Raw genomic sequence first — 22,519 nt, forward strand, 5'->3', positions numbered from 1 at the left:
TAAAATGAAAGCATAGGGTTGGAATAAATATTCTGAATTATCTGCTCCATTATTTTCCCCTCTCCCTCTACACTAGACCAGGATTGTCCCATATACTAAATAAATTCCTTGAGACACTGTAATCTTCTTGAACACCTCTGGAGCTGGTGCATCAACTACTTCCCTTAGTAAATTAGTCCATTATCAAATTGACCTTATTTTTAGGAGAAAAAATTCTAATGCATAACATTAATTTTTTCCTAGTCTAACAGCATGTTTAATTACCTTGAATAATCCTTTACTCTCTTTGGGTTGCTATATTGCAACTATTTATATACAATTATAAATTTCCTTTTTTGACTAGTCTGTAACTTCTGTATATAAAATTCCCTAAACCACTCTTCATGGTGCATGTAGCTGTACTCCAGTTCTTTTATCTTGGTCACCCACCTTTTGGATTGTGAGGAACTCAGAACTGTACATATTAGCTAGTGTCTCCTGACCAAGGCTGCATTGCAAAATTCCACTTGTCTTAGCACTACATGCAAAACCTTATATATATAGTATACCTATAGTGATGGCTGAGCTATCCCAATGAAATATTGCATATGATTGTGATTTATTTCACAAAGCCCAAGAAATCATAGGAACCCTTTTTTACTAGGGGGCAATTCTTTATACTGTCATTTTCCTTGGAGAGTGTTGTTATTTGTTACATTATGGTTTTGGATTTTTATTTGCTGTAGTTCTTAGGTACATAGGAACAGTTCAGCACACAATTGTCTCTAGACAGCAGTTTTCCTTGAAGTCTCATGGCCAGAAGGAGTTTAGATCACCAATCAAACACCATCTCTTTCCAGAGGGGTTGAAACACTCTTTTGGCTGCAATATTCAGGAGACATCAGAGGAGCTAGACATAACATTAGCTGTCTTTTCACAAGTGCTCACTTGGCACATCAACAGCGACCATAGGTATAGACTATTTGCTTGCTAGTGTGTGCTCTTACAATTTAATCATGGCATTATCGGAAGCCAAGGGATTAGTTATCAAAGTGTACTACTAAATTCAATTCAAGTGGCCTCTTTATTGCCCTTTTTTCCCCTGACTATGCTCACACCTACTAGTAGTAGTAACCACAAATGGAAACCTCCAATTTCAGATAGACAGTCAGCAAGCACTTAAATGTGTTTTCACCCATAAATGTATGTTTTGTTAGAACCTGCACCCATTATCAGAGGGCAATTCTGTAAACAGGTCTTAAAACATATTTGTAATTTTGTTATATTGATGATGAAAATCTCCTATGATTACCAACTATCCTTTTCAGTGAGATTGAGCTATGCATCTTGGGGTTTGGTGCTGGGTCCTATTGCTAGAGCATGTGAGCACCTTCCAGATTAATTAGGTTGGCATAGAGATATCCCTACTGGACTGCATGAACTCTTCTGCTCTTCTGCCTTCTCTGATAATAGGAATCTCTGCTTGAGGTAGAGATTTTCTGGGGCAGGAGATAGTGGTTTAAGTTTCAAATATCCTGGTGTTTCATATCTGGTTAGCCCTGGATCAGGGAGTCTGATAAGAAAGAGAATAGCATCTATTCAGTATGCATCTGTTCTTTTATGGTTTTCAGTACTGAAGCATTTTGCAAGGTATACAATTTTTTAAAACTTCAGAAGTCAGAATATTGAATAATAGAAGATAATTTCCTGCAGGAAGTATCACTCCTCTCCAGCTAATCAGAGTTGAAATTCACTCAGCCCAGTGGATGCTGAGAAGTTGCATCTGTGCAGAAAGATGTGAGACACTGGGGATGAATGGACTATAAAATGGATAGTGAACTGGCTAGAGCATAGGGCTCAACGAGTAGTGATCAATGGCTCCATGTCTAGCTGGCAACCGGTCACAAGCGGAGTTCCCCAGGGGTCGGTCCTGGGGCCGGTTTTGTTCAACATCTTTATTAATGATCTGGAGGATGGGGTAGATTGCACCCTCAGCAAGTTTGCGGACGACACTAAGCTGGGGGAGTGGTCGATACCCTGCAAGGTAGGGATAGGATACAGAGTGACCTAAACAAACTGGAGGATTGGGCCAAAAGAAATCTAATGAGGTTCAACAAAGAAAAGTGCAGAGTCCTCCACTTAGGAAGAAAGAATCCCATGCACAGCTATAGACTGGGGACCGACGAGCTGGGCAGCAGCTCTGCAGAAAAGGACCTGGGGGTAACAGTGGATAAAAAGCTGGATATGAGTCAGCAGTGTGCCCTGGTTGGCAAGAAGGCCAATGGCATATTGGGCTGCATTAGGAGGGGCATTACTAGCAGGTCACGGGAAGTGATTATTCCCCTCTATTCGGCATTGGTGAGGCCGCATTTAGAATATTGTGTCCAGTTTTGGGCCCCCCACTACAAAAAGGATGTGGACAAGTTGGAGAGAGTCCAGCGGAGGGCAACAAAAATGATTAGGGGGCTGGAGCACAGGACTTATGAGGAGAGGCTGAGGGAACTGGGCTTGTTTAGTCTGCAAAAGAGAAGAGTGAGGGGGGATTTGATAGCGGCCTTTAACTACCTGAAAGGGGGTTCTAGGGAGGATGGGGCTAGGCTGTTCTCGGTGGTGGCAGATGACAGAACAAGGAGCAACGGTCTCAAGTTGCAGGGAGGGAGGTCTAGGTTGGACATTAGGAAAAAGCTTTTTACTAGGAGGGTGGTGAAGCACTGGAATGGGTTATCTAGGGAGGTGGTGGAATCTCCATCCTTAGAGGTTTTTAAGCTGCGGCTTGACAAAGCCCTGGTTGGGATGATATAGCAGAGGTTAGTCCTGCTTTGAGCAGGGGGTTGGACTAGATGACCTCCTGAGGTCCCTTCCAACTCTAATATTCTATGATTCTATGATTCTAATATCTGATTAACTTACAAAAGTGTGGAGTGGGAGAGAGGAAGGAGACAAAGAGAAGGGAAACTAATATTTTTTCAGCAAAACTGTCTCCACTGAGTTTTTTCTTGGATGTTTAGCAGATTTTAGATAGGTTTATAATGTCACTCTCTGTTCTTTGGTTTTATGGCATTATCTGAATAAAATATACACTATTAAATGGATTCAGTTGCTCTCATGTATGTCTTGTTTAGGTAGAAATTGTTCACTATATTTCTCCCTCAGAAACTTTCATACACCAAACTGAGTATAAAAAAAGCATAGCCAAGAAAAACATCAGTTTGGGGGAAGGGTTAGTGAATGATTGGAAACAGCAGGCATCTCTAAGACAGGACTCCTGAATTCTGTTCAGAGTTCTGCTACTGACTTGCTTTGTGGTATCAGGCATTTCATTAAACCATTTTGTACTTTAGCTTGCTTGTGTGTCGAACTTTAATTAAAGTTTGTAAAGAACTTTATCCTCAGATAAAACGCCCTATATAAATGCTTTATTATTATTGTGTTACAGTGCACCTATACTGTAAAATTTTGATTTCATGATACTCATCACAATAAGATTTGGATCTGTTTTTGTGTTAGTACTGTGGATAAGTTGCTGTCTTATCCAGTTTGGGCTCCATTTTGCTCTACCACTTCTGCAGATAATTGTACTGCATATCTGTGGGTTAGTATTTATTTATAAAAATGGCAGCGTGAAATGGAATATATATATTGTCATGTCTTGACAAATACTGAATAGTTAAGTCTGTCAGTTAGAAACATTTTCATAAGGATATAAAACTCAGTCATTTTGTTTCTGCTGGAATGGCCTTTTGGTCAGCACTTTGCAGTGTTTTATAGAGCAGAGGTCCCCAAACTGTGAGGTATGCCCCCTGGGAGAGGTGTGGAGGAATGTTGGGAGGGGCCGGGCCAGCCTCCATGAGGGATGTGGAAGGAGCAGCACCCAGTCCCGCTCTGCTCCGAGCCACAGCTTAACGCTCAGTCTTTGCCCGCCCCCCTCCTACCGCCCTTCCACTCCCAGCCCTAGACCTACCCCTGGCTTAGCCATGGCTCCTCACTCAGCTGCAGCCTTGCCTCTGACCGGGGTTCTGCTTGTGGCCAAGCCCCCAGGCTGGCCCCGTCGGCTGCCTCGCTCCCAGCCCCAGCTCCAGCCCTGGCTGCAGCTCCCGGGGGATGGCATGTACAGAGGTAAGGGGGGATGCCAATTAAGAAGTTTGGGGATCACTGACCTAGAGCAGTGTTTCTCAACCTTTCAAGTAACAAGTACCCCCTAACTTCTGAAAATTTTAATAAGAACCCCAACACTCAATTTTCCAAATTTTCCAACACTCAAATTTCTGAGAAATACAACCATTTTCCCTTTACCACTGGATGACTGTATTTCTCATAAAGCTGGAGAGTTCTGAGTTCTGCAATGCTGTGTGGCTGTAGCAGATCACAAAACCCCCTGTTGTTTCCCCTATCCTTCCCCCTCCATATAGGAGCAAAGGTCAATGCCAGCCAATCATGGCCTGATGGCGGGGTCATGTGGTGTTCTCCTCACACAGGCGGGAACTTGAGGTATGAGCAGGCACATACAGCCCACCAGAGTGGATAGCAGTGCTCCCCACGGCTGTCCCTAGGGGGGATGCAGGCCTGGGGCAAATCACACTGTGTGGGCCCCTCCTAAGACCTTTATACTGGTAAAATCTGGGTTTGTCATAGTTGTCAATTTTACCGCTCAGCTAGAGCAGTGAAATTGACAAGTAAACCTGCGGGTAGAGCCCGGCTCCAGGACTGGGCAAGCCGCTGGGCTCTCCACCTGGCTTTCTGGGCACTGGGCTTTGAGCCAGGGAGGGGAGCCGCCACCTAGGCAAGTTGCAGGCAGCTGCTGCCTGGCTGCCAGCCCGGGAGGTGGGTGACTGCCACACAATCCGAGCTGGGGGGGCAGGAGGAAGGAGGCTTCCACGCAGGCTGGGACCCATGGATTTGGGCAGGCGGCAGGCAGCTGCCCATCTTCAAGCCAGGGCACAGGAGGCAGTCTCGGCTCAGAGCTGGGGGGTCCAGGTGGCATCCAGAAATGGTTCAGCTTTAAAACATTTTGTTGACAGTGTTTTGGCGCTCTCTAGTTAAAATTATTTTGTTAAATTTGTCAGTAGCAAATTGTTTTGGGTATTTTGTATTGGGTTTCAATAAGTTCTTTGAGTGCTTGCTCATGTCCATTGCATGCTAGGTGTGTGTATGCTGCGTGCATAGTTGCTGGAGATTTTTCCCTTAATGGCATCCTTGGCTCAAAGCACCCTTTGAAGGCACACGCATATGCGCTGGCGTACGGGGTTCTTCCATGACCGTACCCTCTCAGTTCCTTCTTACCACCTGTGATCGTTGGCTGGAACAATCCTTCTTGCTTTTGCAAGACTTCTTCCCAGTGGTTTGGACTCTTGTCATATATTTTATAGTTATTGTAGTTAGTGTATATAGTTCTTAGTGTTAATGTGTACAGTAATGTGAACAGTTGTTCCTGTCGTTGAGGGACTTCTTCGCCCAGGGGCTGGGCATGCCCTGGTCTCCAGGCTTGAAGCTGTGTACCTCCTGCAGCAAGCAGATGCCAGTGAGTGACCCACACTCTAGCTGTCTAAAGTGTCTCAGGGAAACTCATTTTAAAGAGAAATATCGGATCTGCAGGGGCTTCAGACCGCACACTCAAAAAGACAGACATTTATCTGGAGGCAGTTCTCAGACCCGTCTTGGAGCTAAGCCTCTCCAAATTAGCACCGAGCACTTCAGCTTCCGTGCAAAGCACTCCACCGGCACCGTTCTCCATCCCTGGTGCCAAGGAAGAAGGATAAGAAACAGTACCTCGAGAGAGGGCACTCTCCGGTGTCCAAGAGGGACAAGCGGGGAGTGGCATGTGTAGTGAGACCCATGCCAGGCCACTGGTCCTCCCCAGAGCCACTATCTGCTCTGGCAACTCCGATTAAGGAACCGAGTCTGGTCCAGGACCCGCCTCCAATGCTTGACAGTGGTCCTCTCTCCTGCGGGCTCTTTCAACTCTGGAGGCTTTCCAGGCTGCAAAGGACTTGATGTCTGGAGGCCCCCCGTCAGCCAAGGCAACTGGGGATAAAAGGGATCAAAGGGCACTGAGCTGCACGGCAGCACCATCCAGGGGAAAACCCTCCATGGTCCCGATTCAGTGATCTTCAGCCTGTCATTGGTCATCAGTCACTGGTTCTCCGGCACCACCTGGAAGTGGAAGCAGGTATTGCACCACCATGGTCTTCAAGGGAAGAATTCTCTTAAGAGTACAAAGGGGAATCCTCCACAAAAGATATACTGGTACCCAGCCTACGCACCAGACTTTGGCACCAGGTGACACTTGGCTACTGGCCAGTGCAGTGGCAGTATTTGTACCTGTGGGATTCCCCCCAGTACCAGGGCCCATCTTCCCACTGCTCATACTTGATGGCTCGCCTCTTGGACACGACTGTTTCTTCCATCCAGCACCAGACCCTGACTCGGGTACCAAACCCAGTACTCATGTCCCAGAAATGGTCCCAGTAGACATGGTGCAGGTGGAGGAAGAGGAGGCATCCCATCCTCCAGTGCAAGCTTCTACCTCATCATTCCCGGGTAAGGTGGTCGCAGGCCCTAGTAATCTATTCCCCACCAGGTGACTTCAGGGCCTATCAAGCACTCCTGAAAAGGGTCACCACGAACCCAGGGCTGGAAGTCAAGGAGCTAAAGGAGTCTGCACACAGCCTAATTGACTTTCTGGCTGCAGCAGCTCCCCCCAGAGTGGCCCCGTCTTTAATGAGGCAGTGTCGGTACCTGTCAGGGCACAATGGCAGATCCTTTAGTCTCTTCCCCCACACTCAAAAAGAGCGGAAAAGAAGTACTGTCCCAGCCAGTGGGTTTGTGTACCTGTACGTACATGCGCGCACACACCCCGGTGTCCCTGGTAGTGTCAGCAGCAAATGAGCGGGACAGATGGTCAGTTGAGTGCTACCTCCAAAAATAAAGGGGTCAAGAGACTGGACCTATTCAGGAGTAAGGCTTATTTGATGGGCAGCCTCCAGTTATGTTTCTCTAACCACTAGGCTGTGCTGGGAAGGTATGATTTTAACTTGTTGGACTCATTGGCCAAATTTAAGGACTCCCTGCCATAGGAGTCAAAGTAGGAGTTCACAGTCATTGTGGAGGAGGGCAAGACAGTAGCTGGCCAGGTCCTCCCTCCATGTGGCTCTGGATGCAGCTGACTCAGCAGCCAGGGCTACAGCATCAGCAGTCACCGTGAGGCACTGTTCATGGCTTCAGTCATCGGGCCTCCCTCATGAAGTGCAGCAGTACAATTCATCACACTTCCTTTTTGCTGTTCAGCAGCTCCACAGGTCTTCATGACATATATGGCGGTGGTAGCAGCCTTCCTCAGATATTGAGGCATGCAAGTCTACCTGTACCTTGACAACTGGCTGATCAAAGGCCGTTTGCGGGATCAGGTCCAGCACAGCATCAGTACAGTAAGGGCCACCTTTTAGGTGCTGGCTTTGTTGATAAATGAACAGAAGTCAATTAAACTCTATTCTCTGAACCAAGATCATATTGGGACAGTGGTCAACTCGATCCAGGACACGGCCTACTTACCGGAGGCTAGATTATGAGATATGTCGTACCTGATCTCCAAGGTCATAACCCACACACAGACCACTCAGGTTTGCTTCAAACCGTTGGGTCACATGGTAGCATGTACCTATGTGGTGCAGTACGCAAGGCTATGCCTCAGACCTCTACAGATGTGACTAGCATCAGTCTACTCACCGAGCAGACGCCATTTAGACTTGATGGTCATGATTCCACCACCAGTCCTTGCTTTACTGATTTGGTGGAGTGACCCAGATTCTATAGTGAAAGGGGTACCCTTTGCTGCCCTGCATCCATCAGAAACCTTAGTTTGACATTTCAGACAGCAACTGTCTCAGATCTGAGTGCCTCTGGTCCTGGGAAGAACTCTCTCTGCACATAAGTCAGGGAGCTCAGGTCAGTACGTTTGGCTTGCCAGGTGTTCCTTCCCCAGATCTCAGACAAGGAGGTGCAGATCTTGATGGACAACACCGCATTAGTGTGTTATATCAATAAGCAGGGAGGAGCTCAATCTTCAGCCCTGTGCAGGGAGACCCTCCAGCTGTGGGACTTCTGCATAAAATATACCATTCACCTTGAGGTGTCACATTTCCCCGGAGCCCAAAACACACTGGCAGATTGCCTCAGCAGATCCTTTTCCTCTCCCCATGAGTGGTTTCTTCATATGGATGTTGTCAGTGTCCATTTCCAGAAGTGAGGGCTTCCCCAGGTGGACCTGTTCGCCCCCAGGGAGAACAGGAAATACTGTCAGTTCCATTTGCTGTGCAGACACATCGGGGGCTCCCTCGCCAATGCCTTCCTGCTCTTGTGGACAGACCACCTACTATACTCCTGCCCACTGATCCCTTGTTCACAAGGTCCCCTAAAACTCAAATGAAACAAGGCTAAAGTCATCCCAACAGCTCAGTGTTGGCCACGTCAGTATGGTTCAGTATGCTTCTATACCTCTCAGTGGCAGCTCCACTCGCACACCCACCCCACCCTGATTTCACAAGATCATGGCTGGTTGTTTCACCCAAACCTCGCCTCCCTCGCACCTGATTACATGATTGCTGTGTGGCTACAATACTGAAGAGCAGGCCTGCTCAGAACAGGTCTGGCAAGTCTTGCTAGGTAGCAGAAAGTCTTCCACGATGGCGTAGTCAAATGGAAACATTTCACTTGTTGGACCTCCTGATGGAATCTCTCTCCATCTCTGCAGTCTATCTTGAACTATCTACTTCCCCTAAAACATCAAGGACCGGCTCTCTCCTCTATTAAGGTTTGCTTGGCAGCCATCTCAGCCTCCCATCATCCAGTGCAGAGGAGATCAGTGTTCTCCCCCCAAGATGATGGTCAGGTTCCTCAAGGGCCTGGAAAAATTCTACCCTCAGATTTGTGACCTAATTCCCCCATGGGACTAAAACCTGGTCCTGTCAAGCCATTAGCATCTTGCCCCATACTGCATCTCTCTTGGAAGGTCACCTTCCTGGTGGCGATCACCTTGGCCAGAAAGGTGTCAGATCAAAGCAGTGATGTCAGAACCCACTTATATGGTGTTCTTCAAGGACAAGGTCTAGCTGTACCCCCATCTTGCCTTCTTACCAAAGGTGATGTAATTCCACAACAACCAAGACATTTTACTTCTTGTCTTCTTTATGAAACCTCACAAAACTGCTGAGGAACATCAGTTCCATACATTGGATGTTAGACAGGCCCTTGCCATCTATATTGAGAGGACTAAGTTTTTCCGCAAGTCTACGCAATTCTTTGTAGAAATAGCAGAAATGATGAGAGGGCTACCTGTGTCCGGGCTTGCTATGAGCAGGCGAACATTCCACATTTGGCCATCATGACTGCTCATTCCACAAGAGCACAGGCATCATCAGCAGCATTCCTCATGTGAGTACCAATCCAGGACATCTGCAGAGCCACAACATGGTAGTTGGTTCATACTTCCATGTCCCATTACACTATCACCCTCCAGGTCTGTGACTATGCCAGTTTTGAGAGCTCAGTGTTTCAGTCAGCACGTGCATGAACACCGAGCCCACCTTTTGGGGGTATCGCTTGTGAGTCACCTTGCATGGAATAGACGTGAGTAAGCACTTGAAGAAAAAACAGTTACTAACTTTTAGAGATGGGTCATTGAATGGGGATACGAGCAACACAACGTCCTACCCCTCTATCAGAATTACCGGCAAGAAGGAACTGAGACTTTGTGAAACCGCTGGCGCCCTTTATACCAGCACATACATGCAGCTCCATAGGTCAGAGCTGGTCCTATGGATACCCCTAAAGGAAAAATCTCTGGCAACTGTGCACATGGCATGCACACACCTAGCATGAAATGGACATGAGCAAACACATCTTGATGGACAACAGTTACAAAATGTTAGTAACCATTTTTTCGGTCACACTTGTTTCTAGAAGAGATCTTAAGCAGTGTACAGCGCTTACTTGTTTTGTTTAGTATTACCACGGCCAGGGACTGCCATAATAAACCCAAGAAGAAAGGAGACCATAGTACATCATGAAAGATTGTAGTTCAGATATTTCATGTTCCCTCTTTTCCACTGGCTTGGCTTCCTGCTCAGACAACAATTCCAATAAGGCACTTCCTAATAAAAACGTTGGTTTTCAAATTTGCCAAAAAAAATTTTGTGGAAAATTTATACACAAATTGTCTTGACTACATTTTCTATTAAGGGGGGGAATGTTTTTTGACTAGCTCTAGTTTTTAGTTTCCTATTTATTGCATATTATGGGGGACCTCACTTTGTAAATATAGTATTTATTTTCCTTCAACACAAGCCAGTTTGAGATGTGGTCGCATGACTCAGAAGTTGCCCTGTTAGTATAGACTGTTGCTGACAGGTAATAATCATCTGAGAAGACCTTCTTTATAGAAGCTGTAGCAGCAAGTAACTCTGGTTGCACAGGAGGACAAAAATAGAACCTTTGAGACTCTTAAACATAGTCAATACTTAAGTATTTCATATGTGACTATTACCTTATTCAGTTTCTCTTTAGATTTGTAACAGTATACTATAGGAATAGGGGGGAAATCTTACTTACAAATGGTACTGAATGTTGTGGCATAAAGGTCTTCACCTAGTGGGATTGGAGTAAAAATGGACAAAAGGCTGAGGAAAATTTCACTTTAATCCAAGATGGGTTTGCTTTTGCTTCTCAGACTCCACTGTTGACTGTAACAGGAATATGTTGTCCTGTAAATTAAGATAATTGTCTCATTGAAGGCACAGTATGAAATATGCTCCTCACATATACTGGAACCTCAGTATTTCCCACTAATGCCTTGTAACCCATTGTGATTAATGAATGTTGCAGGTCAGTGAATAAATGAATGCACAGTAAAGCAAAAAATATATTATAATATACTTCATTTAGTAATTGTAGCTTAATGCTATTTGTAGATCAAATTATAGTCTTCGTAGAATATTGGTAGTATTTGCTTTTTAAAGATAATGCTTAAAAGTTCACTGAGAATGGAAGAACAGTTGTTTTGATGCAAATTGAGGTCCTTAGCCAATGCAAATTAGTGAGGAATTATTGATACAGAAGGTGCACCCCTTCTCCCCCCCCCCCCCCCCCAAAAAAAAAAAAAAAAAAAAAACCACTCTCAGATTGGAGTTTTCAGTTTATGGGGAAATAGTTTACACTTGGGTTGAAAGAGTCCATTTCAGTGGGCAGCGGAGCTGTAGCCAGTTGTCTGTCACATTGAAATGGTTGGGCAATGATTATCCTGTATAAAAATCTACTGTGTATACAGTTTTATATGTTGAGAGAGAGCACACACATACTTCCTCTATATTTGGATGTGAAATTGACCTAATACAAGAGCTGGTTGAAATTTTTCATTCAAAAGGATTTTCTACAAAAAATGGTTTATCAAAATGGACATTTCTAAATGAAATATCCATTTTTATGAAAAATTTTTGCATTTTTGTTGGAAAACCAGAATTTTTTCACTCCTAAGACTGAAAACTATGATTTGATTTTTTTCAACAAGTGTCTAAACTTCTGAAAAAAAAATGTAACACTATTTTGTTTTATCTTAATTTTTCACAGGAATAAAAATGTTTCTTAGCCAGCTCTGCCTAACACAATATTCAAAACTCTGATTGCAAGAATTCTCACCAGGATGATGGCCTAAGAAGGCCATTTGCTCTGTGTATTGATTGTTTTTAATACCTAATTCTACATATTTTTTCATAAATGATTACAGAATCTAATTGTTTTAAACAATTACACTTGCAAATATGGCAGCAACTATGACTAACCTAGCTTGAAATGTGAAACAGATGGTTTCACAACTGCATATGAGTAAATGCAATAAATAATATAATTGAGTACCTTTGTATATAAAACAGTGCTGCATAAAAAATTGCATTGTTGTATTGTAGACTGTGAAAGTACTAATGTAGATCATTGTAAACTTGATCTTGGTATTCAGTGGTTATAATGGTTCAAATAACTCATTACATACTGAAGGTGTAATCTACACTGTAATGTCTTGGGGAACTATTTTATGAGATGGGTCTCAGATAAGAATTTGGATGTTTTTTACTGCTTATTTAAAGTACTCTATTTGTGTTTTAAATTACTGAAAATCTAGCTAGCTTATTTCTAAGTAACAATAGTGGTTTGGCCACTCGGTATTTTGTCCAGTTGTTCCTGATGTTTTACCTATCATAACTTGAGTTTATTGGTGAAACATGAAGTAATTACTTATTATTGACATTAACCACAGTGGAAATGATGCAGCTTTTATGAAATATTAATATAGTAATATCTTGTGTTTTGGAAACATGAGTTTGATATTTATCACTTATGTTTTTCAAATGCTTAATTTTTTCTAAGGCTATTTGCCGCCGTCAGATCGACTTCTCTGGATCGACTGAGTGGTCATTGAAGGCCCGCTCAGTCGATCCAGAAATCGATATATTAAGACCACCTTCTCAAGTGGCATAGCACTGCGTCGACGGGAATGTGGTTCCCGTCAGCGCAGTGCAGTGAAAACGGCGCACAGAACAGAAGCAGAGAAGTCAACGGGAGTTACGCACGTTTTTTGCGTAGCTTGCATAACTCCGTTCGACTGCCGCCGAATCTCCGAGGTAAGTGAAGACAAGCCCTAAATGATGGAATCTGTAAAAGCATAGGCTAAAATTTAAACTGCTGCATTATTAGAAAAATATTGAAGTAGAGGCTATATTTACAGTGTCATCTTTCAAATCTAGCTATGGTGTAAACTGATGTTTGCTGTATGCTCCTCCTGATTTGAAATAGATGAAAGAGAATGAACCTTTAATCACCATGGTTCACACTATGATTGAGAACTCGGCGCTAAGACCACAACTGTACCAGCAAGTAAGGTCTTGGACAGTGAATGAATTTGCTTTATCATATGCGAAAATTTTCCTCAGTGACAGTTTTTGGTTGTTCTTCAGATTTACTCATAACATCAGTGTTTCTCTTATTTGTTTTGGAAAACCACAACTCATTCATGCTTTATAAAATGCTGCAATATTGTTAGCATGGCTTTTGCTGAACGCTTTTGTCGTTGAGTAAATTAAGTGTACCCTTTTGGATAATATTTTCTGTCTAGAACGCTTGATCAGTTGGTATCTTATGCAGGTGTCCAGTAAACTCATAAAATTTCCAAAGAGCTTCCAACATTTATCTTAATATGGTCCTACGCACACATCATAGGTGCTTCTTTTTGTTCAACACAAAAGCATGTCATTGGTGTTTACCATGTCATTTCTGGCAACTTTCTTCATTTTAGGAGATGGATTTATAGATTTTTGTTTGCACCTAGTTAGTTAGCCTTGGAGAAAAAATTGATCAAAATAACTTTGATCTGGAGATTGTAGATACATGGGGCAGTGTCTGTTACTAAAGTCACAGCAAACTTACCAGAGTACACACTTCTAGACTATCTAGTCATGGCTGCAACTCTTCTGAGACATTATGAGGGGGAAATATGCTGAATGGAAATATGTCTTCAGGTTGAGACCTGCATTGACTTACAAGCATGGCCAATACAAATCTGTAGGGACAACAGTTTATCTTAGACACATGAGTTTTGCTGCACAAAGTACTATATTTCAAATGTCAACCTTTTTTTTTTAAAGAAGTTTAACCATTCATATTTAAATGATTTCTGTATTTTCCAGCTAATTGAGCTATGAAAAACTCTGGCTGCCAAACAGAATAACTTGACCAATTCTCTCAAACTTAGGAATTACTCCAAAATGGGCAGAGTGGTAAACAATGTTGCATGGGTAGAAGAGAATAAAACAAATTCTGCTATGAATAACTGTCATTGATAGTGATTACATTTTTGCTATGTCACTCTAATACTGCTCCGATTTGATTTTCGTAGTTTATTTTAAATTCGCTCCACAATGTAGAATATTTTCTTGAGATAAAGGGGAAGTACTTTGAATCTCTAGTTTTTGTTTGGACTGAAACAATGACTTGCATTAACTGGTTCCAGGAAAATCTGTCTCCCATTCTTGTGTGACAAAAGGCAAATTGTCTTCACATAGAACTTTGAAGGATTAGGAGTGGAATGGGAGAACAAGGGTTCCTCCAGAACTTAGATAAGATTTTTTTTATATGTTTAAAAGCTGTCCCACTGCTGAAAAACTTTGAAAAATTCCATCGATTTCTGTAATGGGTTAAAATAGTCTCTTTAAGTATTTGAAACTGTTCTATGGTAGAGAGAACAACTTCATTTCATATTTTGACATTGAAATAGCACTTTCCTGACAACCTTGTCAGAGAGCATGAATCTGAAGGGTCATGAAAATTGAACTACCTTCTCACTCCTAGAGATATGGTCCCTCTAGAATGGTGTTTTGAGACACATTGGCAGGATAGTGCAGAGGAAAGTATGTACTGCATAAATAGGAGACTGTCACTTTCACAGTCATTCTACTTTCACAGCTCTCAATTTCTTTAAAAAGAACAAAAACACTGGGATCTAAATATAACTCTTCAAAGTAATTATTGGGCTAAACAGAAATTAGGTAACCAAAAATAAAAGATCATTCATTCACCCAGACTACCTTGGACAAATTTTCTTCCACATTCTTATCACATGCTATCTCTTAGCTACTTTAATTAATAATCAGGAATTTATCCCTATAAAATATCAAAGTGACTGTTAGTTGTGGGTAACAGCTGAGATTAATCAATTTAGACAGTTGTTCCTGGGTCCTGATTTGAAGCCATAACAAGAGGAATGAAGTAATGTAAACACCATAAAGATCCTGTATTTTCCAGTAGTTACACGTCAAACACTTTATTGCGAAATCTAGATACGAGGCAATTCTGTCTGGACCTTCAACCACATTTGAGGAGTTGACCCAGGAACAAGCTGCAACAAAAGGTCTAATTTCTAAGATATATACAATTTTGAGTGAAAAAGATGTTAAGAAAACAACCCAAATGATTTGAGAGGGATTTAGGCAAATAAATTGATCTGGATGATATGGGAAAGGTGATGTACATCCTGTTTCTGCAGCTCAAAGACATTTTTTATTAATTACTGTATAGATGGCATTTGACTCCAGGTAAGATCAATCATATTTTTGCTACTAGGAAGTTACTCTGTTAGAGGAGTTGTAGGGGAACATACTTGCCACATGTGGGATTCTGTCCAGGAATCAGGGCTTGTCAACACAGGGAAATCAGTAAAATTAATTCAAATGAATTAAAGGTGTGAATTTTCTTTCAGTGGATTAGTTAAACCATATTAAGCCCCTGTGTGAGTACCCCCATTCAGAATTAAAGTGACCTTAATTTGGTTTATCTTGGATCATTTCCAAAATTAATTAAACTAAACCAAATTAAGGCCACTTTAATTCTGAATAATTGTGTCCACACAGAGATCTAATATGGTTTAAATTAATCCAATGAAATCTACCTCTAGTTTATCCAAATTAATTTTCCAGATGTCCCCATGTAGACAAGACCTTCCATTGGTTTGTGAAAAAATTATTAGAGATTCATTTTAGGACAAAATGCTGGCCTCCTGGACCCCCCTGACTTGCTTATTTAATGCTCCAGTAAAAAAATCAACGTTTTAAACAGAATGATAAATTAACTTATTTTTAATTCTTAGCAGCTACACTTTGTTTTGCACATTATTGTAAATGTTCGACTCCTCCTATGGGACTATTATAGTAAAATATGGATTCTTCTTGTAATGGGAAAGCTTTCACTCGAACTGTGTACCCAAGCTAAGAGCCAAAAAAGAGTTATTTACAAATTTGGTCACCCTTTCTTAACACATTGAGGAGTCTCCCCTGCCAGCAAGCCAGAACCTTTAGCTGGGTTCTTTGAATATTAGCCTAATCCTGAAAAAGTAATATATGATGTAATATGTTAACTTTTTATTCATATTGAAGAAATATAATACTAACCAACTTCCCATCCTCTTTTGGATAGCTCTGCTGGAAACATTCATGTACAATTAGATGGGCCTTGAACCAGTATTCCTGGTACATAACCGTACCAACAGTAAATTGGAGAAAACTTAGATTGTCTCTTTGCAATTTGAGCACATCTCTAGACAGTCTGGCCTTTTCTCAGTGTTAAGAAAGGAAAGTTAATATTATCTGAAGGGGAATCAAATGGTGCAAATTCATTAATACTCTTCCACTAAGGTTTAAAAATACCATACAATTTGAGACAACTCCCTGTATTGCGTTGACTTTTCGTGTTTTAAAGGTCACCCCAGATTTTAACATACACAAAATATTCTTACTCGTTTATCAAGCACAATGATACTGAAAAGACCAGATTAAAATCTGGGTGGAACAAGGTGACATGCGTGCCTAATGTCAGCATGTTTGTACCCAATACATTAGAAGACATATTTCAGAACAGACCATTGTCCTATACTTCTTTCAAGGACAGTCGGATGTTGAGATGTCTGACGCTCTTCACCAGTTGCACAAATCAAAGCTGCTGATGGGCTATTAGCTTATGATCCTGATGTTTAGAAATATTTTCTAAGCTTTGTTTCTGAATTCGTTCAACATCCTTATTTGGGCTACATCCTCTTTTCCTGCATTACTTGTCCCTATTTGAAATTCTACATGTTGCATTATGCAAAATGCAGTTTTCACATCTGATATATAATAAATTCAAACCACAGTGTATTCTTACTACTAACAACATCAATGAGTGTGGAATAGGTCCCTGTGTTCACACTACTTACTGCTGGGTGAAAAGGGCCTTTTAAAAAATGCCACTAGAATCTTTAAGACTGTCTCACCCTCTCCACTAAAAGCCCCAACTTTTTATTTAATTTCCTCACTAGAACAGTCTCCCAAAAGATGTTAAAAATGCCATCAATTGTGGAATGCCATGCTACAAGATTTTATTGGGGCAACAAGCTTCGTGTAATTTTTAAAAGTTTTAGAAATGTGTGGGAATAACATCTGCATTGATGTTGACTAAAATACAAACACAAGGATATAAGCCCTTATGCTTCAGGAAATAAACCCTACAATAGCAGCCTTGGGTTTGGAAAAACTTCCCCCCAAGGACATCTTGTCCATTACATCCACTGTTAGATTTATATCTTGCTGTGATTCAGCAGGTATTGCCTGTTGTCTAAGATGGGATACTGGACTAGATGGATGATGTGTCTGTAACTTTTGAAACTTCAACTATCTGATTTCTGCTTTGCAGATACATATGTGCACAAGACTTAATTCACAGATAGGTAGAGTCGTATTTTCAGCATTACATAATGGACATTACACATTTCTCATTGCATGCAATGGCAGTTCTGTAACTCCACGCACACTCAAATATTTGCCCCAATTGTACATGTAGCTTACCACTAACAGCCAGCAATAAATACTACTTCAGGAATATTTAAAATGCTGTTCATTCCTCTGCACTCTTACAATGTGATTTCACTGTATAGTTCAATGTTAGAAGAAATAGGCCAAGTCAGTACTTGGATGGGAAGTCTTGGAGGAAAACTCACAAGTCTGTGGGAAATGATGGTGGTAGTGCAGTAGGTGGCACTCTTCCTCTTGAATCAGTGCTCTGGCAGGGTGTTAGAAGGACTAAGTCACTGAAGGTGCTTCCACTGGATGCAACATAAAAACAAGTCATGGCCCCTTGATCGTTAAATATCCTGTAGCACGTTTTCCAAGAATATAAGTGTTAATCCCACGTGGCATATGTGATTGTATTGTGCCTACCTCACTTAGTCCTGTAATTCCAATTGAATACGATGGTTTTCTTCACATCCTGCCCTAAACAGTCTAGTGGAAACGCTGTACATTATCAATGCAGCAGCTGTTTAATAGTGATGGGCAAAGTAGTTCATATAATTGGAGATTCTGTGTTAAATGAATGTTACAGTTTTACAATATTTTCTATTGTGTGGAGGTGAAGTGCTTCTCTAGAAGTGTCTGTCTGTTGTGTACTACTGATAAGACCAGAAAAGAATGGAAACATTTCAGTGACTATTAAACTGTGAAGTGCGCTCACCGCAGGCATGCCTCTTGTGGCTGGGCTTGGTGTAGCAGCTCTCTTGTCATCTTGCACGTTGTCTTCAGCTGCTCAGGCCCTGTGGTGATCTCTTTTTTTCTTGTGACTTGGCCCTCTTGTCAGGGCATTTTAAAGTCTCTCCCATTCTGGTGTGTCAATGTCCCACATGACACTGGTCGTCAGTTTGACATCAGTCTCAACCCTAGAGCTCCTTTTCTGTTCCACTCTATCAGAACCAAGGCTTCAAGCTACAAAAGCAAAATATAAATCACAACAAAGCAACATTGGCCACTTCTTCAGGCTAGACTTTAAAATATTTTGGGTCCTCCCCAGCTCTCTGTTTTTCTACAGAATTCGGACTCTGATACTACCCTCCTGGAATCCTGTCCTTGTCAACTTTCTGTCTGTGGGTTGACCTTTACTTCAGGCACTGCAGAGTCCCCTTCATCCCTGTTTAGCCTATCTTATCAAGGCCAGTTTGTAAAATCTGTCCTGAAGCTCCTCTGTTCTTTATTACCCAGAAAGGGACAACAGAGTTCTTCCCCTTTCTCCCTGAAGCTCTTTTCTACTCTGAGCTTCTTTGCTTTATAGAAGGCACATAGCTGGACTCTCATGTTTCAGTTTGGTCTCGCACACTCTCCAAGTGAAACCAGCTGTCAATTGGCCCACATTAACTGTGTCATTTCCTGTATGGGATAGACACAAATTTACACTTAATACCATGAAAGTATTTTACAAGTAGTTATTTACAGGTATTAAAACACATTCTGTATCTACCTCTTTAAAAATGCATTTTGATTTTCTAAATACTTTTTGTAATATTTTAAGAAATAGGAATGGGTATGGATGATAGATCATCAACCTGTTTTAAGATAGGTGATAATTTTTAAGATTGGACTTCTGAGAACACAAATGAGCTTTTTTTAAAAGTCACTAAGCTTGAAAAGAATTACTTTGTGTATCACCGTCCATAATATCTAACAGTGTTCTGGAAAGATAAATTTGGGGTCTTGAAAAGCTAGATAATGTCTCTGTGTTGTGTTTTATGGAAATCAGTGTGTAAGGTTTTAACCATATTTTTGAGGGTTTGGGTCAGATTTATATTGACCATGTTTATGAGCATTCTTAAAATATTTCCATTCTTCAGTTCTTTTTTTAGTTAAGATAGAATCTTTAGTTCAGAAAGGAGGGATTTTTTTTAATTGTTTCTATATAGTTAAGGTTTTAGATTTTTTGTTTAAAAAACTTGATTTATAACTTTAATGAGGTGCAAAAGTGCTGTGGCTTTTTCATATTCTGATACTCATTTTCATTAAATGTGCATTTCAAAGAAAGTTACTGTGTGGTTTTAATATACTATATATACTTTTAAATTGTCACCAGATGCATTTGCATGAGGTATGTGGAAGTAATGTCTTGAAATGAAACACTTAAGTCTTTTAAATATTTATTGTATGTTTGGAATGCTTGTATGTTTAACGCTTCCCTAATCCTTGCATTTATAAGCCTCCGTTAAAGTGGACTTGTGTTTCTACAGTCTGTCTTGAACAATTAACATAAAAATGTTCCAATTAAGTAACTTGCATATGGAGGGGAAATGTATATGTTAGGACTGAATGAATATGCATATATTTTTTATGTATTAACTAAACTAGGATATTAAAAATTTGGCACAGTTACACAGTAGTTAATGTAATGAAAAGAAGCATGCCAAAATGGGTATCTATATATGTTTGCCCCTTTTAAGTATTTTAAAATATATTGCTAGCAGTCAGTCTAGAGATGGAAAAAATGATAAAAAGTTAATATGTTGAGCATTCCCTCTTATCAAATCAGTTTGAGGATCCCTTCTATTGCTGACTAGGATGGCAGTCATAACCTTGGTAAGAAGTGAGTTTGCATACCTCAGCACAAGATACAGAATTGTGTCCATTTACAATAATTGCTGCAGTATGGTAAACCCTGTCTAAAAAGAGCTGAGGAAACGGTGCAAATTAAATAAAAAAAAACCCGACCTTCGTGCCAAAGTAGTACAGCATATCTGTACATTTAACATACACTGTATGCATCAAGAGCTAATTCTGTTCTTAATTACTCTGGTGTAAATTTGTAACTGTACTTGAACATATTGGAATTTCTATAACTATTGACATGAGAGCAGAATAAGGCCCTGTATTTAAAATGCACACATGAAAATGTGTATATAGTGATATATAATTGTGTGTGGATGTAATCAGCATGTAATTTTATCTACTACATAGTCCAGATTTGATTGAATTTTTATTGCAACTATAGAACTTAACATCTTTCTAAGAATTATGCGTGCCTAATAAATTTAACATAATTCCATTGTTTCAGTTGTGATTAGCAACATTTAATTAGACATTTAGAATAAATAACTATCTGATATACCTTTCTCCTTCTGAAAATCCATATTTGACATGTCATTAGATACATTAAGTAACAGATTTAAATACTGTATATTGGCTCAAACTATGTAATCATACATCATATGTTTGGCATTGAAGTGGAATCTGATTTTGATGTATTAAAATGTTAACTCTAAGATGAACATTTTCATGGTTCTGGTGAAGTTATTTTATGGCAATATTATTCTTTCTTATAGTTGACACAAGAAGAGTGTAGGGGTACACTATACAAATATAGATCTGAAGAGTTGGACATAGATGTAAGTATTTGTTTCTGGGATTCCTCAAAGTAATGTTTGTGTTGGGCTTGCTTTGTTGATATTCTGATGTAGAAGTTTCTATCCTGATCATAAAATTTATGATTAGCAAAAACTACTTACGAGTGCCCCACTATATTAGCAATTGCTTTAGTTAAAATTGGAGAGAGGAATTCCATTATAACCCCAATTATCATACTTCTAGCTTTCTGTAATCATTGCATTTTGACATGAAATTTTCCAATGCTTGTCTATGCTCAAAGGGGACTTAATTCTGGAAGTTTGAGCAAATATCCCATAGCTGTTGTTTAAGTAATTGGAATTAGAGATATACTAGGGGAGGGTGGGTGGGTGTAAATACAATTTCAAAAAAAGGCCCTTGACTCCTCAAGTCTACCCTTCGATGCGCTGTTTGTAGACCTATAGACCTTTTCTAAAGTACGTGTTCCATATGCAGTTTTTAAATGGGTAACTTGGTGAAAACAATCGATTACTTTAAAGCTATCTAGTGCATACTGTCCTAACAGTAATATTCTTATGTCCTAACAGTACATAGAACATGTACTTTAGAAAAGGTGTATAGGTTTACAAACAGTGCATCGAAGGGTAGACTTGAAGATTCAAGGGACTTACAAATTCCACAATATGAATGTGTAACAAGGAGTTTACGAGCTCTGCAACTCATTAGGCCATGTAGTTCCAGATTTATTTCTGTTCTTTCCTCTTCCTCTAAAGGGGAACAAATTAGGAAATTAAATGTTAAAAGCTGTTGATGAAATGTTAAGGTTGTACAGTTAAAATAATGAAAATCAGCAGTGTGAACACAGTGTTGCACATCCCATATTTTATTATTTAAACTTCTCTATAAAAAGTAATGTACCCTAGAATGTACACAATACTATTTATATCTTAAAATTCATACTGTTAAGCTAACTGATGTATAACTTAGCCAAATTTATGTTGCTGTGAGAACACTGGCTTTAGCATTTTCTGACTTGTAGTGAGTTAAAAATCACTCTTAACATTACATTTACACATGATTTGTTCCCACTTTAGTTATAAACATGCACAAAACTGGCTCAGCTGGTTTCTGTGAGTGACAGAAATGGAAGGTTATTCCTATCAGCACACACAGGGTATATAAAGATTCTCACATATACTGTAATAAAATGTAATTGATTTTACAGTCAAATAAGACTTTACACAGACACTGCTAGAATTTAACTTATTCAGAGACATTAGCGTCACTCATTCTGCTGGCATATATCAATCAGCAGTCCACCTGGATGGGAGAAGATCAGAGCAGCACAAGGTACCAGCAATGTCTGCTGCACCAGGGGTCTGCTAGAGGATCAGTGCAGTCCCTCAAAGTAGGTGGCACTGCCCAGGATGCCCAGAGATGCACTTAATTAGAATATGTTGTGGACAGCTTTCAACAGCTGGAGTCTAAGGTGAACTCACCAGGGAGAGAGATGGTATAAACACTGACTGACCTTCCCCAAGGATCAAATAGCCCTGCTGGCCCAGAGGTACAATTTGCCTCTCCCTGTGCCAGTAGCATGAATCAAGCCCAAATTACTTACAGACATACCAGGTGAAACAAATGGTCTCAGCACCAACAAGTGAAAAGAGCTTTAATTTAAGAAAGGGTGTAGAGATGTCCACTTTCAGCCCCCTTTTTAGGCACATTAACATGCAGTGGTATCACCTGTACTCCTTATGTTGTAAGGTTGCACTGACCTTTTACCTTGCTTTATGAAACACCCAATCCTGCTCTGACTT

General features: G+C 40.7%; 1 protein-coding gene across 3 annotated transcripts in view; it reads left to right on the top strand.

Moving 5' to 3' along the window:
• Window positions 1-22,519, top strand: part of PLEKHA5 (pleckstrin homology domain containing A5) — a 312,397-nt gene that overhangs the window by 239,958 nt on the left and 49,920 nt on the right. For 2 of the 3 annotated variants that reach the window (XM_067559171.1, XM_067559176.1), the window contains exon 13: window positions 20,678-20,740. In XM_067559171.1, coding sequence (XP_067415272.1) covers window positions 20,678-20,740 — 63 coding nt within the window. Of the gene's footprint in view, window positions 1-12,813; window positions 12,895-20,677; window positions 20,741-22,519 lie in introns of all 3 variants that reach the window. The other variant, XM_067559175.1, reaches the window with a different exon arrangement.

Source organism: Emydura macquarii, unplaced genomic scaffold (assembly GCF_026122565.2).
Source record: "Emydura macquarii macquarii isolate MOO-44397 ecotype Brisbane River unplaced genomic scaffold, CSIRO-AGI_Emac_v2 contig_2205, whole genome shotgun sequence".
Classification (NCBI taxonomy): Eukaryota; Metazoa; Chordata; order Testudines; family Chelidae; genus Emydura; species Emydura macquarii.